At 39.3% G+C, this 23980-nt stretch overlaps 1 protein-coding gene across 3 annotated transcripts in view; it reads right to left on the bottom strand.

The window, feature by feature from the left end:
- The window catches only part of slc38a6 (solute carrier family 38 member 6), a 74723-nt gene extending 50748 nt beyond the window's left edge, over positions 1 to 23975 (bottom strand). For 2 of the 3 annotated variants that reach the window (XM_039741083.1, XM_039741084.1), the window contains exons 1-5: positions 23767 to 23975; positions 14285 to 14415; positions 9780 to 9853; positions 3234 to 3286; positions 869 to 908 (exon numbers count right to left, since the gene is read on the bottom strand). In XM_039741083.1, coding sequence (XP_039597017.1) covers positions 869 to 908; positions 3234 to 3286; positions 9780 to 9853; positions 14285 to 14415; positions 23767 to 23889 — 421 coding nt within the window. In that variant the 5' untranslated portion in view covers positions 23890 to 23975. The remainder of the gene's footprint in view (positions 1 to 868; positions 909 to 3233; positions 3287 to 9779; positions 9854 to 14284; positions 14416 to 23766) is intronic. The other variant, XM_039741085.1, reaches the window with a different exon arrangement.
- Positions 23976 to 23980: the final 5 nt, after the last annotated feature.

The following is a 23980-nucleotide window of genomic DNA, read 5'->3' as shown; positions in this document are numbered from 1 at the left end:
CGTTTTCTGAGCCTTTTTTTTTTTTGTTTTCACGGCATTTTAGGCTGGTTAGACACAAGCCCATTGTCAACGTGCCCTAATTTAGTCTTCAGGGTAAACTGTAATTGAATTCAATGAGCTTATCAATTTTCTGCTAAGCAAATAACTATTTACACAACACATCCTAATTAAGCCATAGTTGAAAGGCTAATTCCTTGAAAGAAAAAAGTTTGCTGTCTTCCCAATCCGGCATCAATGCAGGGAGAAGCCATGTGTTTCAGCAGAGTAGACTTGCTGATTGGAACTCTGATAGGCCAACCAGGAATTTCTCCAGGCGGCTTCTCTTTCATCCTTTGAGTGAAACCAGCAGCAGCCAACAAACTCCTGATTCCCTTGCAATTGTATTTATTGAAATGTTTAACCTATGAGCCCTTTTTCTTAAATGAGAGCTTTCAAGTAAAGCCATGCTGGGTGAACTTGGATGCATTTATGAAAAACGTTGAATTTAACACAAAAGGAGCTTCAAATTATGAGACAGTTAAGTCTGAATAGAGGTTTTAATAAAAACACTTTGAATAAATAAGTGGTGCTATCTACAGTACATAGCAACAGTATGTAACAACGTTCTTGAATTTCCCAAAGTGTTCAGTTTGCCTAGTTTGACAATGATTTTAAGCAGAAATCACCCTATGCCAAGGTCTAGCATGGAGATGAACCCAAAGAAACCACATAAATGCATAAATATATATTTTCTTTATACAAAAATTTGCTTTGAACTTAAAAAAAATAAGAAAATGGAACACAGCAATACTGTGTGGATATAGTTTACAAATATAAAAATTCAATTTAACAACATTCCACAAAATAAAGTTAATTCTAAGGTTCTTACCTCCAATATTCTGAATCAGTATGGTAGCAGCAACAGTAGCCTTTAAAGAAATGAGTATGACATTTAATTAATTCTGAATTAAATAACTTTCTACATCTATCACTGTTTTTCACAATTAAATTTATAGAACTAAATCATTTCACATTGTCTTTACATTCATTTCTAATTTTTATGCAGCTAGTGATATAAGACAAGAATGCCTCTCAGGCTGTGACACCAAACTTGCTGTCCTGGGGCACATAAAACCAAATCCAATTGCACATACCCTTAATTACTCAAACCAAAATGAAAACAAAGGAGCACAAAAAGAATCCACTGAAGCACAGAAAGAAAGGACATCATAGTGGCATAGCTGCTAGAGGTGCTGCATTACACGTCTGGGTGGCAGTCTGGAGTTTGCATGTTGTCTGCATGGCTGTGCTCAGGCTACAATGATTAGCATCCATCACCCAAAGACATTAGCACTGCGCTGATGGAAGACTTGGTAGGCGCAGTGTGTGGTTGGTGGTGAACGGTTTGTCATTTCCTCACTTTCTGTCTTGTACCTGATGATGCCAAGTTAGCATTTGGATCTCCATGACTCTACTGAAATGAGTGGGTGAAAGAGCAAATGGTGTAGCCCATATTTATAACCAGCAACAAAACTTGGAAATTTGGGTTCTGCCTGTGTGGAGCATACATTTTGTTTTTCTCTAGACAGGTCAGTTTTCCCAACTACATCTCAAAGATCTACAGTATGTATTCCAATGGTTGACTACTCAAAATCTGACAAGTATAAAACAGAGTGCCCTACATTAGACAAGCTGTCACTGGGACAGGTGACAGATCAGCACGTTATAAAGGAATGAATGAAACAATGGAAAATGATCAGACATCTCACATTACTGCTATCGGAAACATTCCAAAGAAGATGCACATCTGAGTCCACACAACAGCTACAGAAGTGGTAAAATATAGTTTATTAAGTCAGTTACACATGTTTTTCTTATCACTTAATGCAGTTAATTCTGTTTGTCCAACCTCCAGTTATGAATGACTACGTCTCCTACCCAAGCGTCAGTGGTTCAATGGGTAGTGCTGCAGCCACACTGATCTAGTATCCCAAGTTTGAACTGGGAACCCACACTTTGTCTGTGTGAGGTCTGCACGTTCTCTAATGTCTGCACAGATTTTCTCCTGGGCCCTCAGGTCTTATTCCAGCATCCCCAAAAATGTGCGTCTCAGGTCAACTTGAAATTCTAAGCCGTAGGCATGAGTGGGCTCTGTGATAGACTGGTATTTCTCCCAGGGTTGATTCCTTGTGCCTAGTGCTGCCAGGATAAGCTCCAGTTTGCACCAACCTGTACATGTTTTATACATTATGTAAAACTGATTACACTAACAGGTATAGTTGATGAACATGAGCAAGGCAAACCCAGAGTTCTCTCCTTCCCAGCCTTCAGATACAATACATTTCATTACTTTCTTGTATATGAAATATAGGTAGTGCACTGTAACTATCCAAAGATTCGATGTCGAGATTTTGATGAATCTCGACGTTTTAGGCCTCCCTGACTTTCTCGTATACAAAGTATAGGGAAAGTATTGGAATCCTCCAAAAATTTCATTTCAAGATTTTGATGAATCTTGACATTTTAGACCTCCCTGAGTCTGAAAATACCATTTTTGGAATTCTGTCTGTGTGTATGTATGTATGTATGTAAACACAATAACTTGAGCACGCTTTTCACTTACAGTAGGTCAACCAAATTTTGCATACAAGTATTAGGTATAAAATGTGGATTTCTATCAACTTTTGGGCTATTTTCGCAGAACTGGTACTTTACCTTTCATTCATACAGCTGTAGAGTTTGATTTATTCAACTTTACGTTTACAATAATTGTTTAATGTATTATTAATTTGATTTGATTTGTTGTTGATGGTTCTATAATGTACATAATATAAAAATGTAATCATTGTCTTGCAGTTTACTCCTCAAATATCAATCTCCATATCTGAGTATATGAGAAAGTCTAGGGGAGACCACTCCCAATTTTTTTTTCCTTATAGTCTTCCAGACATCTTATTAAAAAATTACCAGAAAAATCTCAAGCTATTGACCCATTACTACAAAATTAGAGTACAAATATTAATTTTCTTAACTCAGATTTACTAAGAGGAGGACTAAGTCACACATTTCATGTGGCAAGTGCACTGGCCCAAGAATGGATGCTGTCGCATCATCCAGGCAGATGCTACACTTTGGTGGTGGCTGAAGTGGTCCCCCCACTGTCTGTATAAAGTGCTTTGAGTAGGTTAGAAAAGCTCAATATAAATGAATGTAAATATTAATCAATTTATTATTATCATTATTATTATTATTACCTTTCCTAGTTTTCCAAAAGCATGAAGGCCAAGATCTTCATACGATGTGATGCCTATTGAATAAAAGAAAAGCCCAAGTGAGGAGACAATTCAGTCAAATCCAGACATGAAAGCACATGTATAACAATGTGAGTTATGGAGTGCAAAATGATGCCAAATTAGTTTTATTATAAAATCAAGGTGTGGCTGGAGACAAATTAGTGACACCACAGAGCTGTGCTGTGCTGTATACATGCCAGTATCACCACTCTGGGATCTTCTCACATCTTTTATACACTGAGGTACTCACAATCACTGGGGATAAACAATTACATTTGAGAACAAAATTTCTATTTTGATCAACAGGTGTGTACACAATCACATTATCAAAAACTACTGGTTTGTTAGCAAGAGCCTAATCTTTTTTTAGTTCCCCTAAAGATGGCACGGTGGCTAGTAGTATTGTCTCACAGCTCACAGCTCCAGAAGAATGAGTCTGAATCCTGGCCCCGTCACCAACTGTATGAAGTGTGCAAATTGTCTTTTAGTCGGCAGGACTGGCACTGAATGTAAAATACTGAACAGCTACAAGCACTTACAATGGCTGAAACACTGTGTCCATAAAACTCCATGCAATGATAGGTTTCGTCTTTATTTTCAGAAATGACATACTGTATCTGCAATTTGCATATTTGTTCTAGATTGACATTTGTTTGCAAAATGTTTGTTTATTTTTAAACTGTTAACTTTTTTGTCATGCACTTTATTAGAAAACTGATATGAATTAGCACAGACATTTTCATTAAGCTACTCCTACATGTGAAATGTTCTCTCCTTAACGCTGCATTTTGTCTTAAAAACCACGTAAAAAGCCTTGCAATTTTTTGGCTTGAAAAATGATCTTTATTAAATCACATCTTTCTACTGTAAAATGTGCAAAACACTAAAAGTATAATAATGAATCATAATAATATTATGAACATCACACTGCACAAGTGTGAGTGACAGGAGCGTCATTTTTGGATTTACCAGAATCACTTTTGCTTTCACTGTCCATTTCAATTTCACTGCCTGAAGACAGATTCACCTCGTCATCACTACTGATATTAGGCTCTTCTTACAAGACGCCATTATGAGGCTAGAAAAAGGTGGGTCTAAATCATTAGCCGGGTAATGCTCGGACTTGACGCTTGCGCAAAACACACCTATACCATTGCCTGAGTTGGCACTTTTACAGCCCGAGTAATCCTCATGTCTTATGCGTGTATATTTTGTTGCACAAGTGACACTCGAGACAATGCTAAGGAAGATAATAAAAAGTTCACATTTTTATATCTAAGTTCAATTCTCAAAAAAACAGTTGTTAAAGAATAGACTCTTCTTTGCATTCTAAACAGAATATCTTGCAGCATGTAGCAACTTTTATAGCATGATTGCCTTTGTGCTCAGCTTCAGGCAGTTAGTGTCCTTCCAATGGAATCTGGGCCTTCTGACAAGCCCTATTTTGATGGAAAATGTTTAAAGCTTAGGTGGAATGAAAATCAAAGAAAAAAGAAAGACATTCACACTTAAAGATGAGTTCCTAGATTATACCACCAACAGGCCGATGGAGCAAAGGAAACAGCATGTCATGTTAAAATTTGTAGCATTAAGTGACAATAACCAGAGAAGAAGGATCTAAAATTATTTAGGCTTTACCGTCAAGCTACAAAGGCTTGCTTTGCTCACCTGACTCTACATGACAATTGTAAGTGATTACCAATATTAACTAGCTGCTAAAAAGCAAATAGAAACTTCACACAGCTGAATAAAGGAAAAAGGAAAATAAACTATAAGGAGCAACAAAAATAACATTAAAAAACACAAACAAAATAAGGTGTGTGAAAAATACATAACCAGAGATGAGAAAAGTGCTTCAAAAATGTGTTAAAAAAAGAAAAAACGAGTTTTGTCATTCCAAAAACACCAAAAGAGCTCACCGTCTCCGCAAGCCTCCTTTTATAGAGGGAAATGGCTGCGTTAATGTCCTGCTCAGGGGCACATGGCCACACCTACACTGTGATGTGACAATGCCACTGCCTTCTTCACTCGTGAGAAACAATGGGAGACTGCCAAGAGCAAAAAATAAGAGAAAAAGATAAAGAGAGAAAGAGCCCAACACGAAAAGGCAATCAAATAGCTGCTAATCCTTTCAGACCAATGAAAGTTGGCAGCCAAACTGTGCAAGTCCTGACGCTGCCTTTACTTATCACTCGGATCAGATTAATAGTGATGAAAACACAGTTAAGCAGTGCTGGAAAATGGAAACAACACATTGATCCTGGAGATTTAACAAAATGTTATCTTACATATGCAGCTATTTTAGTAGCCAGTGATGCTGATGAGGTACTCTAAAAGAGTAACTGCAATAGGAAAGCTTCCAGTATAAATACTTCATATACTCCTCCTTGTACTGCAAAGGAAACATACTCATGTAGTTCAACACAAATGAGAAGACAGCTGAAAAACATTGCACCTTTTTCTCTTTTGTGAACAGTGACAAAAAGTTTTAACCTCCAAGGGGTTCCCCCACACCCTGTAACGCTCTGACAATTGCACTTGAGTAACACAGGAAGCAGAGGGTGATGGTGCAAGGAACCTTATCAGAAGTGGCTGACGTTAAGAGTGGTGTTCACAGGGGTCAGTGCTATGGACCGCTGCTATTTTTAATATACAGTGATCCCTCGCTATATTGCGCTTTGACTTTCGCGGCTTCACTCCATCGCAGATTTTAAATGTAAGTATATCTAAATATACATCACGGATTTTTCGCTGGTTCGCCGATTTCTGCGGACAATGGGTCTTTTAATTTATGGTACATGCTTCCTCAGTTTGTTTGCCCAGTTGATTTCATGCAAGGGACGCTATTGGCGGATGGCTGAGAAGCTACCCAATCAGAGCACGTATTACATATTAAATAAAACTCCTCAATGATATACGATATGCTTCCCTCGCGGTGCTTTGCACACTTAAAAGCTCTAACAGCACGTATTGATTTTTGATTGTTTGCTTTTCTCTGCCTCTCTCACTCTCTCTGACATTCTCTGCCTGACGGAGGGGGTGTGAGCAGAGGGGCTGTTTGCACAGAGACTGTTTGCTTAGAAGATACAGACGCTCCTCTAAAAAATGCTGAAAGACTACCTTCACATTGATGCCTTCCTTGCGGCCGCTTTATCGCAGTGCTTCCACTTAAAAGCCCAACAGTCCTATTGATTTTTGATTGTTTACTTTTCTCTCTCTCTCTGACATTCTCCGCTCCTGACGCGCACTTCTTAGAAGAGGAAGATATGTTTGCATTCTTTTAATTGTGAGAAAGAACTGCCATCTCTGTCTTGTCATTTAGCACAGTTTAAACTTTTGACTAAAGGGTGTTATTTCATGTCTAGAGGGCTCTAATAATGTTATAAAACGTATTTAAAAGGTTGTAAACAGGTTTTCTATGCTCTAACTGCGAAAATATTAGATTTATAAATAAAGAATCCTACTTCATGGAAATTCATTTATCGCAGTTGAGTCTGGAATGGATTAACAGCGATAAACGAGGGTTTACTGTACATAAATGATTTGGATAGGAATATAAGTAACAAGCTGGTTAAGTTTGCAGATGATACCAAGCTGGGAAATCTACAGATACAGTGGCTTGCAAAAGTATTCGGCCCCCTTGAACTTTTCCACATTTTGTCACATTACAGCCACAAACATGAATCAATTTTATTGGAATTCCACGTGAAAGACCAATACAAAGTGGTGTACACGTGAGAAGTGGAACGAAAATCATACATGATTCCAAACAATTTTTACAAATAAATAACTGCAAAGTGGGGTGTGCGTATTTATTCAGCCCCCTGAGTCAATACTTTGTAGAACCACCTTTTGCTGCAATTACAGCTGCCAGTCTTTTAGGGTATGTCTCTACCAGCTTTGCACATCTAGAGACTGAAATCCTTGCCCATTCTTCTTTGCAAAACAGCTCCAGCTCAGTCAGATTAGATGGACAGCATTTGTGAACAGCAGTTTTCAGATCTTGCCACAGATTCTCGATTGGATTTAGATCTGGACTTTGACTGGGCCATTCTAACACATGGATATGTTTTGTTTTAAACCATTCCATTGTTGCCATTGCTTTATGTTTAGGGTCGTTGTCCTGCTGGAAGGTGAACCTCCGCCCCAGTCTCAAGTCTTTTGCAGACTCCAAGAGGTTTTCTTCCAAGATTGTCCTGTATTTGGCTCCATACATCTTCCCATCAACTCTGACCAGCTTCCCTGTCCCTGTTGAAGAGAAGCACCCCCAGAGCATGATGCTGCCACCACCATATTTGACAGTGGGGATGGTGTGTTCAGAGTGATGTGCAGTGTTAGTTTTCCGCCACACATAGCGTTTTGCATTTTGGCCAAAAAGTTCCATTTTCTTCCACATGTTTGCGGTGTCCTCCACATGGCTTGTGGCAAACTGCAAACGGGACTTCTTATGGTTTTCTGTTAACAATGGCTTTCTTCTTGCCACTCTTCCATAAAGGCCAACTTTGTGCAGTGCACGACTAATAGTTGTCCTATGGACAGATTCCCCCATCTGAGCTGTAGATCTCTGCAGCTCGTCCAGAGTCACCATGGGCCTCTTGGCTGCATTTCTGATCAGCGCTCTCCTTGTTCGGCCTGTGAGTTTAGGTGGACGGCCTTGTCTTGGTAGGTTTACAGTTGTGCCATACTCCTTCCATTTCTGAATGATCGCTTGAACAGTGCTCTGTGGGATGTTCAAGGCTTTGGAAATCTTTTTGTAGCCTAAGCCTGCTTTAAATTTCTCAATAACTTTATCCCTGACCTGTCTGGTGTGTTCTTTGGACTTCATGGTGTTGTTGCTCCCAATATTCTCTTAGACAACCTCTGAGGCCGTCACAGAGCAGCTGTATTTGTACTGACATTAGATTACACACAGGTGCACTCTATTTAGTCATTAGCACTCATCAGGCAATGTCTATGGGCAACTGACTGCACTCAGACCAAAGGGGGCTGAATAATTACGCACACCCCACTCTGCAGTTATTTATTTGTAAAAAATGTTTGGAATCATGTATGATTTTCGTTCCACTTCTCACGTGTACACCTCTTTGTATTGGTCTTTCACGTGGAATTCCAATGAAATTGATTCATGTTTGTGGCTGTAATGTGACAAAATGTGGAAAAGTTCAAGGGGGCCGAATACTTTTGCAAGCCACTGTAATCTCAAGTTCACTGAGACATTACAGAGGGGCCTGGACGGCATATAGGCTTGGACAGATTGAAATTTAATGTCAGCAAATGTAAAGTATTCCATGTAGGAAGTAAAAATGTTAGATTTGAATACACAATGGGAGGTCCGAAAATCAAGAGTACACCTTGTGAGAAGGATTTAGGAGTCGTAGTAGACTCTACTCTATCAGCTACCAGACAGTGTTCAGAAGCCATTAAGAAGGCAAACAGAATGTCAGGTTATACAGCGCCTGATGTGTGGGGTACAAGTCACAGGAGGTTCTGCTCAACCTTTATAACACACTGGTGAGGCCTCATCTGGAGTACTGTGTGCAGTTTTGGTCTCCAGGCTATAATAAGGACACAATAGTGCAGGAAAAAGTCCAGAGACGAAAGACTAGGCTGACTGCAGGGCAACAGGGGATGAATTATAAAGAAAGATTAAAAGAGTTGAGCCTTTTCAGTTTAAGCAAAAGAAGATTAAGATGAGAAATGACTGAAGTGTTTAAAATTATAAAAAGAATTATCCCAGTGGATTGAGGCTCTGACTTTAAAATGAGTTCATCAACAACACAGGGGCACAGTTGGAACCCTAACAGTAAATTTTGCACAAACATTAGGAAGTTTTTCTTTACACAGAGAACCACAGACACTTGGAATAAGCGACCAAGTAGTGTGGTAGATGGTTAATACTTCAGGGACCTTCAAAACTTGACTTGATGTTATTTTGTAAGACTTAAGTGGATAGGACTGGTGAAGTTTGTTGGGCTGAATGGCCTGGTCTCACCTAGATTGTTCTAATGTTCTAACAATCAATATCGTTTTGTTTATTGTGGCATTATGGAACATGAAAAATTCAGAATATAAACAGTGCATTAAAATATTCTGTTCACCACACAGACATTGTGTTAAGTTCATTTCACTTAAATGTTTATTGAAAACTGACATTTGGCCAGGGTGCCTGGTGAATAGTGTGAATGGCAGTACTCTTTAAAAACAAGAAGGCTCAGAAGTGGCACATTTTGTACTATTTCATTATATGTGCTTACACTGTACACTAAACATACATATGTACTAGGAGACTGCATGAAATATATATATATATATATATATATATATATATACTGATGCTTCTGAACTAGTAAAAAAAGGTGCATTAACACATAGTTTCTATTTATTGAAGCGCAATGCTTTAGAGTAAGTAAAGACCGTTCTAATAGCAAATTTGAAGAAAAACTCAATGACTTAATTCTGAAATTCGGTGTAAAGCTGATGTTAAAGAACTTGTCAGGTTCAACTTACCAGTTTGGTCGCACATTTTGAGGAGCAGGTGAATGGAGTAAGAAGCAAGACTTGCAACTATAAGGAGTAAGAAACTAAGAGAAAAAGAAACAAAAAATGAAGACTCACATTATATATGTATCATACAATATTACACAGCTCTTTACTTAAAACATTGAAATGAATAGTGTTAAGAATTGCGACGCATCAGTGTTTAAAAGATTACATGAAGAGCTTGAATGGTAAAATCCTAGAACATTTTTTTGAAACAAGCATCAATGTTTTAAAAAATACCATTTAAACCCTTTATTTAAATTCCTGGGGTACTTTGCAAAAAAAAAAAAAAAATCCAATAATGCTTGGGCAAATTATTTCCTGTAAGCATATACGCATTTCAGAACATTAATTCAAGCCTGTGCAGCTTCCTCAGCACAATGATTAACAAAAGATCTGTAAGGCCAAGTTTAATTATTTCTATATTCTTTTCTTATCTTGCCAAATTTAGGGCAGCAAGTAAAGAAAATGCCTCTAAGCTTTTATTTTGAAATCCATACCACTGCACCACTGCTAAACAGTACAGGGTGTTGATGATCCTGCAACCTTAGCTGGGTGATGTCATTGTCACAAGAAACTTAATTGAATCCACACTGAAAGCTTTTCACGGCCTGTGCACTAACCGCTCTTCGATATTGAAGCATATCAGGTGTCCTTTTGTTCAGTTTTGCTAAGGGTATGATTTTCGATTTCTGTACACAGTTATGAATGTTAATACTCCGTGTTTTTTCCTTCCAGTGCTTGAGCTCACATGCCTACTAAGCAAAAAAAAAGCTCATTTCACTGCCAAGACTACACAAATCTCATGAATTTTTTGCAGAGGTCATGGCTGGTAAGCTCTCAATCATTAAAATAGTGTTATCTGAAAATTATAGCACTGTTTAAAGACTGTTTAAAAACCTTTAATATATTAATCTTCACTCTCTCCAAAAACGTATTTTTTTCTTTTAATCTTTTTCTTTTAATTTAATTTGCTTTACCTGGCGAAGGTCACACTGGCTCATTGACAGACCAGGCCACCTTATTCTCAGCAATCTTTATGTGCTCCTCTTGGGAAATTCCCAGCTGCCCACGGACACTTGATAGACACAATCCCAACTGTTTATTCTGGTCTGCCTTTGAGTCGTCCCTCGGTGGGATGTACCCTGGGTGGAGGTATCCTAAATGCATGACCAAATCACCTCGACTGGATCTTGATCCAGAGAGGCAGCAGTTTTACTTTAAGATCCACCCAGATAGCTGCAGTCCTTAACCTTCCCTATAAGGTTCTTTGAGACACCCACCTATAACTCGACTACAAATGGAAAAGGGGATGTAGACTGAGTGGTATAGTGAAAACCTCGTCCAAGGCCAAGGATGCTTCTTATCTGCTCTCCTGTTTGTGATTCTTATGGACAGGCCATCAAGATACACAGGCTTTGTGAGTATCATGCCTGCTGCGTGTGGATGATGTTAGCCTAAATTGTGCCTTCTGCATGGTTCACAGACGAGTAACATGCACTTGGGAAAAACAATGAGCATCTCCAAATCCGAGGTCCTGACGCTCCCTTGGAAGTGACTAACTGATTGACTCTGTTTCCCCACAGAGAGGAGATCTTTCAAAGAACAAAAATAAAAACATTAATTCCTCAAGGCATTTGGAGTAGAAGAACTTATTTAGCAAAGCTGACTTTTTAGGTTCTTGACTGTAAATGCTATTTTTTTATAGTAGGCTCATTTAATTTGTGCCCATTACAAGAAGGTGAATTGCTCTCATGTGCCCCCTATCTGTTAAATCCAGGTCACAGTATCACTGTCATGAACTCTCATTTTTCTTTGTGTTCATCCCTTTTTACATAACTATATTCTCCATCCATCCATTTTCTAACCCGCTGAATCCAAATACAGGGTCACGGGGGTCTGCTGGAGCCAATCCCAGCCAACACAGGGCACAAGGCAGGAACCAATCCTGGGCAGGGTGCCAACCCACCGCAGATAAGTATATTCTGCATTTTGAAATTGATTGTTGTTATTTTTACTTATTTACGGTCACCGTCATGTTGTGTTGTGGTAACCACTTCACGTCTGTGGCTGGCACGAAGAGTGCCCCTGGTAGTTACATAAACTGCATCAGTGGCATGATGGTATTAGAAGGAGCCGTAATAATCCTAGTTTGGCAGATTCTAATTAAAAGCGTTGTGTGTTTTCTTTCATTAATGCTTTCAAAAGACTCCTTGGTTACTGACTGCTGCCTTACCCTTTTCCATTACGGTTTTTGGGTTACGTTTCAGGTTTGATGTTCTCTTTGTTACTCTTTTGGTAACAATGCCTTTCTTGTTAACCAAAACTTCTCTCGGTTATCTCATTAACTTTGGCCGCACTTCTGTGACGAACTTAACAATCAATTGTAATAAGGACAATAGAACCACGAGTGGGTGTCACGTATGCTGAAGCCACACTCCACACGGGTTTAACTTTGTGTCTCTTATATGATGAAAAAAATTCAGGCCTGTCATTTTCACTCATCAAAACTGACAGGCTGGGCTCTAGCAAGTACCGCACTTTGTTTGGCGATTCATCAGCAGAGTGGTCCCACATTTACGGCAGACACTTCAGATGCAGACTCCTGATGATGAATTCAGAGCTTCTTGAACTAAATTAACCACTTTGAGCAGAAATTCTGGTCAACTTTTTCTTGTACTCATAATGGGTCTGTTTAAGTGGCCGATAAATCTGACATTCATGTGTCTGTGATGTATGATGGGAAGCACAAGTACCCCCTGAGCATAGACACATACAGTATGAACCTCACACTGGCAGTGCCCAGCCTGGGATTTGAATCCAGGACTCTGAATCTGTGGGACAGCCATGCTCATTGTAGCTACACGCTACACCGGCACTTAGATGTTTAGAATATGCATGTACTTTTATACAGTACTCTTTCATAGTGGTCGTTTGTGTTGTTCCATGGTTTGTGTTTTTTTATACAATACTTGTAAATGTGTACAGTGCTCTGGACGCTTGAATGGTGGCACGTTATAAGATCACATTAAACACGTTTAATTGAATTATGCGGAATAGGACAGGAATAAGAGAATGAACTATTTTGTTAACCTATTTGACCTTCTTTAAAGTAATCTTTCATTGCAAACCAATACAAAATGAACACATACAGCTAACATGGAGTACATTTTGCACTCAAAGCTGTTTTTCATAATAAAAACTTACAACTGCTTTATAATGGCAACTGAACAGAAAACCCTCAACTGAAGCAATATGACCAGTCAGGCTGAAATCTAAGTAATCAATGTAGACCTCAGCATTCATGTTTGCAGCGCTGTTATATGCCATTTGGTATGGGATTTCGTAAAAGCAGTCTTAATGTGTGTGATGAATTATGGCTTGATCTATAAACCCTTTTGTGGTTTCATTTTAACAATAATAATAGCATTACAATTTTGAATAAGCGATCCCCGTCTTCTTTTCTCTTCCCTCTAACAACAAATATAACATCAGGTCATTAAATTCTCAGATGACTCTTTACTTATGGGGTGTACTGACAAGGGGGATGATAATTAGCTGTTTATTTACCAAACATCTTCAATAAGCAAAGAATTATTAGCTGCTTTCATAGCCACAGGGGAAGCTGGCGTCTATCCCAGCAAGCAGTAGGTGCAAGGCGGGAACAACCCCTGGACCAGGTGCCAGGCTATCACAGGGTGAACACTCACACACATCATTTCTTTAGTGTTATTTATCTTGACACCTTTATCCAAACTAACTCCCAACATTTCAGATACATTTGGTTGCTTTATGTTTGTTTTTATTTTCAGGTGGAGTGACTTACTCAGGGTCACACTGTGCCAGTCGCAGGATGTGAACCCACAACCTCAGGGTTTGACGTCCAAAGCCTTAACCATAACACTACATATCAGGGACCAAATAAGCATAACGTAACCTGCCTGCCTATGGACTGTGGGAGGAAACCCACACTGGCACAGGGAAAACAAGCAAACTTCACACATGGCAGCACATGGGACTTGAAACCTGTACGCCTTGTTGTGAGGCAGCCAGTTCTATCATTGTGCACCGTGTATGTAAATTGGATACTATAATTGGATAATATGGAAACATAATTTATGTAGCGATTTTAATTAAAGAAATCCCTGTGCTTCTGATGAATGGTTTATTTGGGATTAAAGGTAAACCAGCAGCCACTCCAGGCTTTCAGGTTTGTATTACGTTAAGCAACACAGGTGGGCCTGAGAGGACTGCAATGTTGTTACAGACTTAGCAGACATTTTCTGTGACCCAAACATACATTTTTGAATGTCCTTCTTTAATTAAAACGTATTAAATTTGTAAGGTTCTACAGTATCAAGCTTTTCAACACCTAAACACAGCTTCTGAGAGTAAATCAAGCTCAGCTGGTCGGTGACTGACTGCTCATAAAGATGTTTAAGGATGAAGAAATGAAAGTACTTGGTGCTCACCAAAATCCCATAATGCCTGTGCATGCCATGGCATAGGCCAGCCCCAGAATTCCACTTCCCATTATGGCATTCATCAGATTAAACACAGAGGAACCAAAAGACGCCCCTGAAGAAGTCCGACCCGGGTGGCTCTGTAAGAAAATAAAGACATACACGTAAAATTCAAGCTGATCATCATTGAAATATTTGACTCAGTGTATTTATGAAAATGAGATGTGTGAAATGGTATTTCAGAGTTCTGCAGGTGCTGGTAATGTGGCTGCACAGACAGGAGGCCTTGATTTGAATCATGGCTTGCTCACTGTTTGGAGTTTATGTTAGGCTTTACAGGCTTCCTCCGATTTCCTAGAATATCTCACTTTTATCTCGTTCAGAAATCCTCCTGCTTTGTGCTGAGTGCTGAAGGACAGCAGTAATCAAGCAATTAGTCCAAGAAGCAGAAAGAGAGTAGACATCAATCAAAAGAAAAAAAAATGACAGCAAGCAGGAGGACTAAAAGGCTCAGAAGCAGAGATGGGGCTGCTAGTCTGTTTAAAAATAAAAGGACCGAGGACGCTACAAGCAAATCTGTAGGGAGGTGCAAGTGGTCTCTACTCCTGGGTACACAAGAAACATGCTGTGTCAGTAGAAGATCTTACAAAGTCAGAGAGAGGAGACAAAGGCTCTTGGGAAGACCTGACTACCTGCAACAACATCCAGGTGAAGGTCCATTGGGACGCCTTTGCTGAAGTTCACGTAGCCTTTGGTTTTAAAATGATCTTCCACTGCGGGACAGAGAAATTACAGCTTGCAGTGCCCGGCCTCTCAAATGTTGTACTGTAACCAATTTTTGGTTATACTGCACATGTATTTGGAAGATATTTAATATACAGATGTAAATGGATGAAAATGAAAAACTGTTTTATAGCTCTTTTCTTTTAGAATGAAATTTATATACAAGGACTTTGGAAATAAATATTGAAAAGAATTTCAAAGGATAAAATACTTGACAAATTGTTTATTTAATGAAACTATATCTTCTAATAATATTGGCATTGCTTGCATTAGTTTTATTTTCCTAATATATTTGTTATTTATTCAGTTGCTACTTATTATGCATGTTTTTCCAGACATAAACACACAAACACATACGAATAAGAGCTTTGAAAATCGCTGAAGAATGTAAAGCCTGAAACTTGAACTTTTTTAATACTGTTAATACTGTTTTTATCCACCTTAATAAAAGGACAGCTATCTGTATGTTCATCTGCTTGCTATGTCTTTGTCACAAACATTAACACTGCTTTTACAATTCTAATATCAAATGGCATACAACAGAGACATACGCATTGCATTTGTCACTCCAACAGATGGCACAACACAAACATTAACATTTTTATGAATCCAGTTTCAAATGGCATACGACAGAGACATATGCATTGCATTTGTCACTCCAACAGATGGCGCATCACAAACATTAACACTGCTTTTACAAATCCCATATCAAATGGCATATAACAGAGACATTGTGTGTTGCAGACGTTGACATTGAGGTCTGCATTGATTACTTAGATTTCAACTTGTCTTACATGGGTAGCACAGCTAGTTTTATTTTATTATGCTAATATTTTGCAACTTATTTTGTAATTTATCCAGTTGTTACTTATTTTATATGTTATTACATAGTAAGGTAAGCTGATTTGTCTTTTCTCTTAAATAAAATGAAGCTACGTATTCTTGTTTATCATGACGCCGTGCTGCATGCTGGTCGAGCAGGTAAGTAAGACGTTCACTGTGCTCTGTACACATGACAACACCACTTCCTCTACCACTAGATAATTCTCATCATTTCTCAGTATGTGTGCACATACTGAAATTAGGCAGAAGTAAGAGAAACTCTGAACCTTTTTGATAACGTCTGGCAGGACAAGCTAATGTGATGTTTTTTGCTAATTAATGCAAATCACTGTTTAAAAACACACCATTGCTGTTGCAGACATTTGTCATATTGAAGACATTATTCAGCTTTTCAAGCACACTTTTTCATTCTTCTTGGCCAACTTCTTTTTTGAGGAAAGCAAAACTGTGTGCTGTTTATGAAAAAAAAAAACCCAGCAATTAATGAATAGAGGCAGTGGAGAGGACTCTGTGACACCCAGTGCTTGAAAACGGAGGCACACAGCAGATTAAGGTCTAAATGTCCACTGTTTGACAAACAAAGCAGGCAGGTGTGCTTATTGTCAAACTGACATCATGAAAACCTTTCCTTGTTACCACACCTGTGTCTCTCATTTGCTTTTTTTAAATCAAGTTTAGCAGTCTGACAAATGCAAAGCTGTTTCGCACTAACTAAATATTCTATAGTAGCCCCGCCAAACATGCATGTACAGAGGAAGCCAAAACGGAAATCGCTTTTTTAACTATTCTTTACTAAGTAATCGCCATGACCTGTGGCTACATTTATAGCCGACCAGACCATTCACACATGCAGTTCTGATCTCTCTTTACTCTCTCCTGTACCCCGGATTACACTCAATACCTGTTTACAATTCCACCAGAAGATCTAGCTTGGGGAATCTCTTTCCATATCCGCACTTTATGTAGCCAGTGTCGCGCATGGGTGCCAGAGGGTCCCCTGCCAGTTTTTCCCAGGTATGTGCCACCACCCCAAGCCAAGAGGGAGTGCCCTGCCGCTAACTGTCTTGTCTTTTTTTTTTTTGCTCTACAGTGCAGAGAACCCACCCAGTGAGGGCTACTGACTCTGCCCTCCTTCCCTGTCCCTGGCCCATAAAAGTGCACCACAGACTTTAAGGGGCACGCACCCCTTAGGGTTCAGAACAAGGCCACTTTTATACTTTCATAAATGGTGCCCAATGGATAACAGCAGCCACTCAGTATCATCAGAGTTTGCCAACCGGTTAGGGCTTCAAGGTCCACTCTGTGCCCAGATCGAGCACCCCTTAACTTTCAGAAATGTCACCCTTGGCAGATGTCTATGTTGCCTACTGGATTGACCAGCTCTGGTTTCAAATTTAATTTGAGAGAGATGGGGGGACGCATGTGCACATGAGCCGGACCCCTGCTAAAATTAAGTGACTAATTTAGAAATTAATATAAGATGAAAGGAATTATGCGAGCATTACCCTGTATGCACAGAGTGAACAAATACATACTCAACACTGAAAACAACCTTCTGGCTGATTATTCGCAAATTGCGATGATTTCTCTGACACTATAAAGGTGAAGATCTGCTCTCCATTATGGCCCGAAGCAGCCAATAATTATATCTTGAAACTGAAAAATATGTTTTAACTCTCAATTAGGTACTTCTCACAAAAAGATTATGTTTAATAAATATGAACTCTAATAAGTCACTGACCCTTCAGAACCAACAGCTAATGCCAGCACATTAATCCCTTGAATTGGAGTCTGCTGTCTATGAAGGCTGTTAGGCCACCATAAGCCTGTTTGGTTTATATTTTTAACTACACGATAATGTAAAGTACTGTTTAAAAATAGGTAGTCTACCAATGCATGGAACTGCTTTCTATTATTGCTATTATTTTTTAATATGACTCATTCATACAAAAATATTTAATAAACAAAAATGTGTTAATTGACTATTTAGTAAGATAGCTAACTTTCAAATAAGTTAACTAAGTTCCCATAATCACCTGAATGTTGCACCAGAATAACATGCTATATACTGTGTGGCTACTCAAGTGGCAACACAATCTTTCCCTAAATGATGTCATTAGTGACTGTCACCTTCCTTTCGCATTTTCATGTTTTCATCTCCATGGTAGGTACAAGGGATCAGCCTGGGTGTAACAAACACTAAGATGACAAATGGAGCAGGGTGAAGGGGTGAAGATGTCAGCACACTGCAATGTAACCGAATGGAAGGGCTTGTGTCACCGTCTTCAGCTCTACGTCAGGAGAGGAGAAGAGGACAGAACTTGGAACATTAGAACAATCTGAATGAGAACAGGCCATTCAGCCCAACAAAGCTGGCCAGTCCTATCCACTTAAATCTTGTAAAAAAAAAACAGCAAGTCAAGTTTTGAAAATCCCTAAAGTGTTACTCTCTACCATGCTACTTGGACACTTATTCCAAGAGTCTGTGGTTCTCTGTGTGAAGAAGAACTTCCTCATGTTTGTGTGAAATTTACCCTTAACAAATTTCCAACTGTGTCCCTGTGTTCTTGATGGACTCATTTTAAACTAACCGTCTGAATCCACTGGACTAATTCTTTTTAGAATTTTAAGCACTTCAGTCATGTCTCCTCTTAATCTCCTTTTGCTTAAAGTCACAATCTCGATCCACTGTACGGCTGTGCACTCCTGGGATTTCCCCGACAGCCCTGACTTGAGTTTTGAAGAGAGAAATGCTCCTGGATTGTTCACTCTTGCCTGGTGCGGACTAATTCCGTCAATTCTGCTACCCCGGAGGTGACCTGTATAATAGGCACACCTTGAGAGGAGGCCTGCGCCATGACTAACAGCAGACTCAGGAAGATGTTTACAAATTGCCAAGCTTTTGATCACACATTCTAGAATAAGCTTTGATTAATACGCTGCCTAAGCCTCTAATTTAGAGTTGCCATGTTGCGGCAATTACTTGGCAGGCACATGAAGCTCATTTAAACTTGTCTGTATTATTTGCCCGTTTGTTCTTGACTCTCATTTCTTACTCTATCATAGAATCTCTAAAGCTTGGAGTCTCTTCAAACTTTTTTAAATCAAAATTTGGACTTTACCTTTATAGGGTTTGCCCACTTTCTAACTCAGCCTTGCATTAGTTTATCATCTACATCTTCGTTGTTTTCTTTTTGCTACCCTTTAATGCACATCTCAAAAAATTAAATCCAATCCTCTTTAAAGTATCACCACTAGCAGCTCTTCTCTCATCTCACTTCCATGAAATTTGTCATTGCTAATTATTACCAGAGATCCAGTCTATAAGAAACAATATGGATGAAACCACAGACATGGAGAAGCTGCACTCCTTCAGTATTCTCAAATTCCCAGTTTACAAATCCCAATTAAAAAAGAGGGATTAACGATATGCTGTAGCAAACTATCAAGGCCCCCATCTGGATGTGGTCTTCTTAACACATGAGAAATTGAGACATGAATTTCTAAATTTTTCCCCATGGGATTAATAAAGTTTATCTAACTGAATCTAAATGATTTTCTCAGGACAATATTATAAGTATTACAAGTTAAACACACCAGTTATCAGCTGCTAGGGATACTGGCGTATCCCCAAGTTATATTTGCAGTTTCAGAGAAAAGTCCTCCCATGTTATTAACCATTAAATCAAACGTGTTTATACATTCTTCAATGATGTTTGACTCTGAATATCAGATAAGATGGTGCACATACAATGTACCTTACACGGTGACTCTGAGAACAACCATGGCGGACTAAAACAGACACCAAGCAGAAACACTTCATATTACTTTATATCAGTACAGCCCTCCATAATAATCAACTGGATAAGTAAGAACAGAAAATGAACAGGGAGCACCTGTGCAGTCTGTGGTATTTCACCAGACTGGTTCATGATGTTCTCCAAGACGTACACTGCCGGTCAAAAGATAGAACACCTCTGTGTTTTCAGTTTTCAATGTTTCATGAAATCAAGGCATGGAACGAATAAACAATGGCAAATAAAAAATAAGTCAAGAAATCATTAGGTGTGCAAACTTTAAGACGAATTTTTGATTCATCAAAGTAGCCCCCTTTTGTTGATCTAACAGCCAAACTGTGTTCATTTTTTGTGTTTCAGAATGCCAGTCACTCTATGCAAGTCACCACCTCTGTCTCCAGCAAAAGAACCCGAGACCAGCAGACTTCATTCTCCATGTTTGACAGTTGGTGTCACACACTGAAGGATCGTCCTTTCACCAACTCAACAGCGTATAAACACCCTGTGTGAGGAACTGAAGATTTCTAATTTTGATTCATCGGTCCATAAGACTTTCTTCAGTCTGCAGTAGTCAACAGCTGGTATTTCAAGGCACTGTTTTGTCCTTTAAGGAATGGCTTTCTTACTAGTCCTGTCAAACCTGCAGCATAAAGTCCCCTCTTTACAGTAATAACTGACACTTGCTTTTTTCGACCTGGACTACTAAGCCTTTCTTGAAGCTGTTGTGCTGCGAGGCTCCTGTGATCACACAAGTTGGTGACCCTCAGAAACTTGTCTTCTCATTGTCTTGTCACTTTGGGTCTGCCAGCGCTCTTCCTATCAGAGTTTCTTCCAGTTTCAAGGTGTCTTTGGATTGACGAGGACACCACTGGACTCACTGACACTTGGATTTTTTTTTTTTTGTAGTTTCTCTGAATGAAAGGCCTTCACTTCTAAGGGTAATAATGTCTCATTTCATTTGTTAATTGCCGTTTTCTTGCCATTATCACTGGAATATCATTCAAGTAGTACCACAGAGGGTGTAGTAACAGTCTGTCCCAACTCTGCTTTAAGACGGACAGAGGGATTTTAAGTAATCAACAGGAATTGGGACACCTGTGCAGATTGTTTGCTTCAGTTTACAAAGCTTACTTTACTTTAATTGCCACACAACATCTGTAAGTTGTAACCTATTAGGCGTTTCCATTAGAAATATTCTAAAATTTCTTATTTTTCAGTTTTTGCTAACGTAAACTTTCAATTTAAACCTCTGGCAGTTTACTGCTTACCTTTCACCATTTTAGGTCATTAATTGCATTTCAACTGATTAAATGTGAAGAAAAACTGGAAAAACTGAGGTGTTTTAAAACATTTGACAAGTAGTGTAATGTTCAGCTAATGCTACAAAATCTCATTTCTCCTTCTGTTTTAGATCTGCTCGTCTTGCATGTAATCTCTTAACTGTGCTGATGCATCCAAGACACTGTAGAGGAAGTGGAAGTGAAGAGTCCAAGGGGATGAATGAAAATGATGTGGATGGACAGGACAGCCGATGACTTGAGAAGAACACTCCAAAGGAGGCCCAGAAAGTGGGGGACAGAACCTGAAGGGGCAACCAGCCATACTTAGCCATTCCAAATGCTGTCCATTCTAAAGTTTTTAGTTCTTGCATAGTATTATTCCAAGTTCTTACTCATATACTGCTAAGGCAACACAAGAGTTTTTCAAAGTTAAAAAATAAAAAGTTCTTGAATAGCTAAGCCAGTCACCTGATTTAAACCAATTGAGCGTGCCTTCCATATGCTGAAGAGAAAACTTAGGGGGACAAGCCCCCAAACCAAGCAGGAGCTGAAGATGGCTGCATTAGAGGCTTGACGAGACATCACCAGAGAAGATCCTCAGCACCTGGTGATGTCTATGAATCGAATATGTCAAGCGGGGAAATGCATCAAATGTCCAAAATATAATAGACCTGCCATTGTAGTGTGCCAAACATTATGGTTCCCTGAAATGTGACATGTTTGGACAGTGTTGTCATTTGTTCATGCAAAAGCCTTAAAAAGAAAGCCTGCAATGTGCACTTTAATCACAATATCTGAATTGTTTGATTTGTAACATTAAACTATGGAGCAGAGGGAACAATCAAAGAAAAATGTGACTTTGCCCCAAACATTATGAAGGGCACTGGACACCCCCTGGTATTGCCTGCCCATCTCAAGAGGAATTTTGTAACTGTCAGATGGTTTCATCAAAAAAACACACCATAGAAGATGAGAAGGAGACCTTGAGATGCTTACTTTCTGGGTGGATTCGGATCAACACACAACAGTCTTTTTCAGCATTTTAAGTTTTAAGAATTTTTTTTTTTTTAAACTGCACTTTTACTAAAAATTTACTGAAGTGTAGGTGGTGTTGTCACTTGTTGTGAAAACTGCTCCATAAATGGAAAAATTGGTCAATAATGCTTGGCATTTCATAATGGAAAGTATTTTGTTTTAGGTACTAATGTAAAAAATGGAGATTGAATACCTGAGTAAGATGGACTGGTTGTATTTATCATGTTTGGAATGGGAAAGACTTTAACTGTCAAGGACCCCGATAATAATTTAAATTAGACTTTGTAACTCTCTGCTCATTCTGTTTTTTTCTCCTGGAACTCTTAATTTGCAGGTGCCAAATATGTGCATATAGACGGAGTTGTCGCTTAAAATTGTGACACAGCAAGTGGGTGGGTGTACATGCCATATGAAACAGGCTGCTGCCCTGTCCATGATGCTGCCGAAATAGATCATGGCCCCCAGAAAGAACCCAAACCCCCACAGTGCCAGAATCCCACCTAGTTCAATTCATTGTGATAAGTGTCAAACCAGATGGGTGACTGGGTACGAAATTGGGAAGTGATTCATTTAAATGCCACATGAGGAATTTGATAGCCCTGACACTGACTTGGACATTATTTTTCTCAAAACTCTTCAGTGCAGTGATACAAGTCATACAAATATAGTAAAGGTTTTACAGTTTTTATAGTTACTGAACCTCTCTGTATCCTTTTCCATGGCTGTAATGTGTCCGTGTTTGGATACAGATTTGTAGGTTGAAAAATCAGTCAACAGCCTTTCATCCAATAACCACTAAACCTCCTTGCAGACACAGAAGTAGGCGTAACCAGATGTTCAGTACCATGTACTGTATGTATGATATCTGTTGTCCACACACAATGACAATCCTCATTTGTTTAATGTCTACTTTGTCTCATCATCAGGGATCAGGGCATGGGAAGAAAAACCATTTTCACAAATAATCACATATGCCTGCTACACGATGCCTTAAGTGGGAACACAGAATTGCTGGTACTCTCTGTTTTTGTTTGCTTCTTGGTCTTCCTCGCGATGCCTTATAAAGTTAGCGCAACTTTCTGATCAACCAATGGGTACCGAGTGTGGTCCCCCTTGGAGTTTCGTGGCCGCTGATATACATATTACTGTATACCAAAGAAGAAGGGCTCGGATGGGCACGAGGTACTCTGCCGTTTTAACTGAAATATGCCGGGTGGGCGTACCGGTGCTCATTGTATCACTTAAAGACTTTCTTCTACATCACATCACTAGACATTTTTAATTGACAGGTGTGCGACGCTTGGCGGGTGTTGCTTGGTGTCTGTGGCGGTTGACTTAAGTTTGCTGCACAATACAACTTTATTTTTAGATGGGAAACTTGTTAAGACTGGAACATAGTGTTATATTTCAGTTATTTCCCAGGACAAAAGGAAGAATGGTCTGAAACCGGAATGCCTGGTCACTCTACAAAGAGAAGAAATTGAGGTACCATCATACATGTCGAAAAAAGTAACCAAAACGTAAATGCTCGGGATGACATAGGGTACACTCGAAATCAAGATGTTTGTGGTCAATACTAAATGCTTCTGGTCACTTTTAAGTACAGATTTGTCAGACACCCATCCATTATTCTGAGCGGTTGTCTCTTCGCTCATTTTATTTTAGCAGCACGTCCACTTTTCTGTGATCGCGATGCATTCCGCCTAATCAGGTTGGTTTACAAGTAACTTCTGCAGATAGTGATCGCACTTACTTCCAGAAGAGGCGCTGAATCCGAATTGTTGCCATCCGGTGTCGAAACACTTGAACGATAATCTTGTTCGTGCGGTGCTGCATACTTCGCGTTGATAGACTCGCTAAGAAGGGGTTCGGTCATCGCAATTACAGTATATTACAGCTTCTTTGCCGAGTCTCTCTACCGGCGACCTGAACTGCAGCGCCTATTTACAACACGTGACAACTCACGA

This window comes from Polypterus senegalus, chromosome 18 (assembly GCF_016835505.1).
Source record: "Polypterus senegalus isolate Bchr_013 chromosome 18, ASM1683550v1, whole genome shotgun sequence".
Classification (NCBI taxonomy): domain Eukaryota; kingdom Metazoa; phylum Chordata; class Cladistia; order Polypteriformes; family Polypteridae; genus Polypterus; species Polypterus senegalus.
The sequence above is the reverse complement of the archived record's forward strand: the minus strand, read 5'-3'. Positions and strand labels throughout refer to the sequence as shown.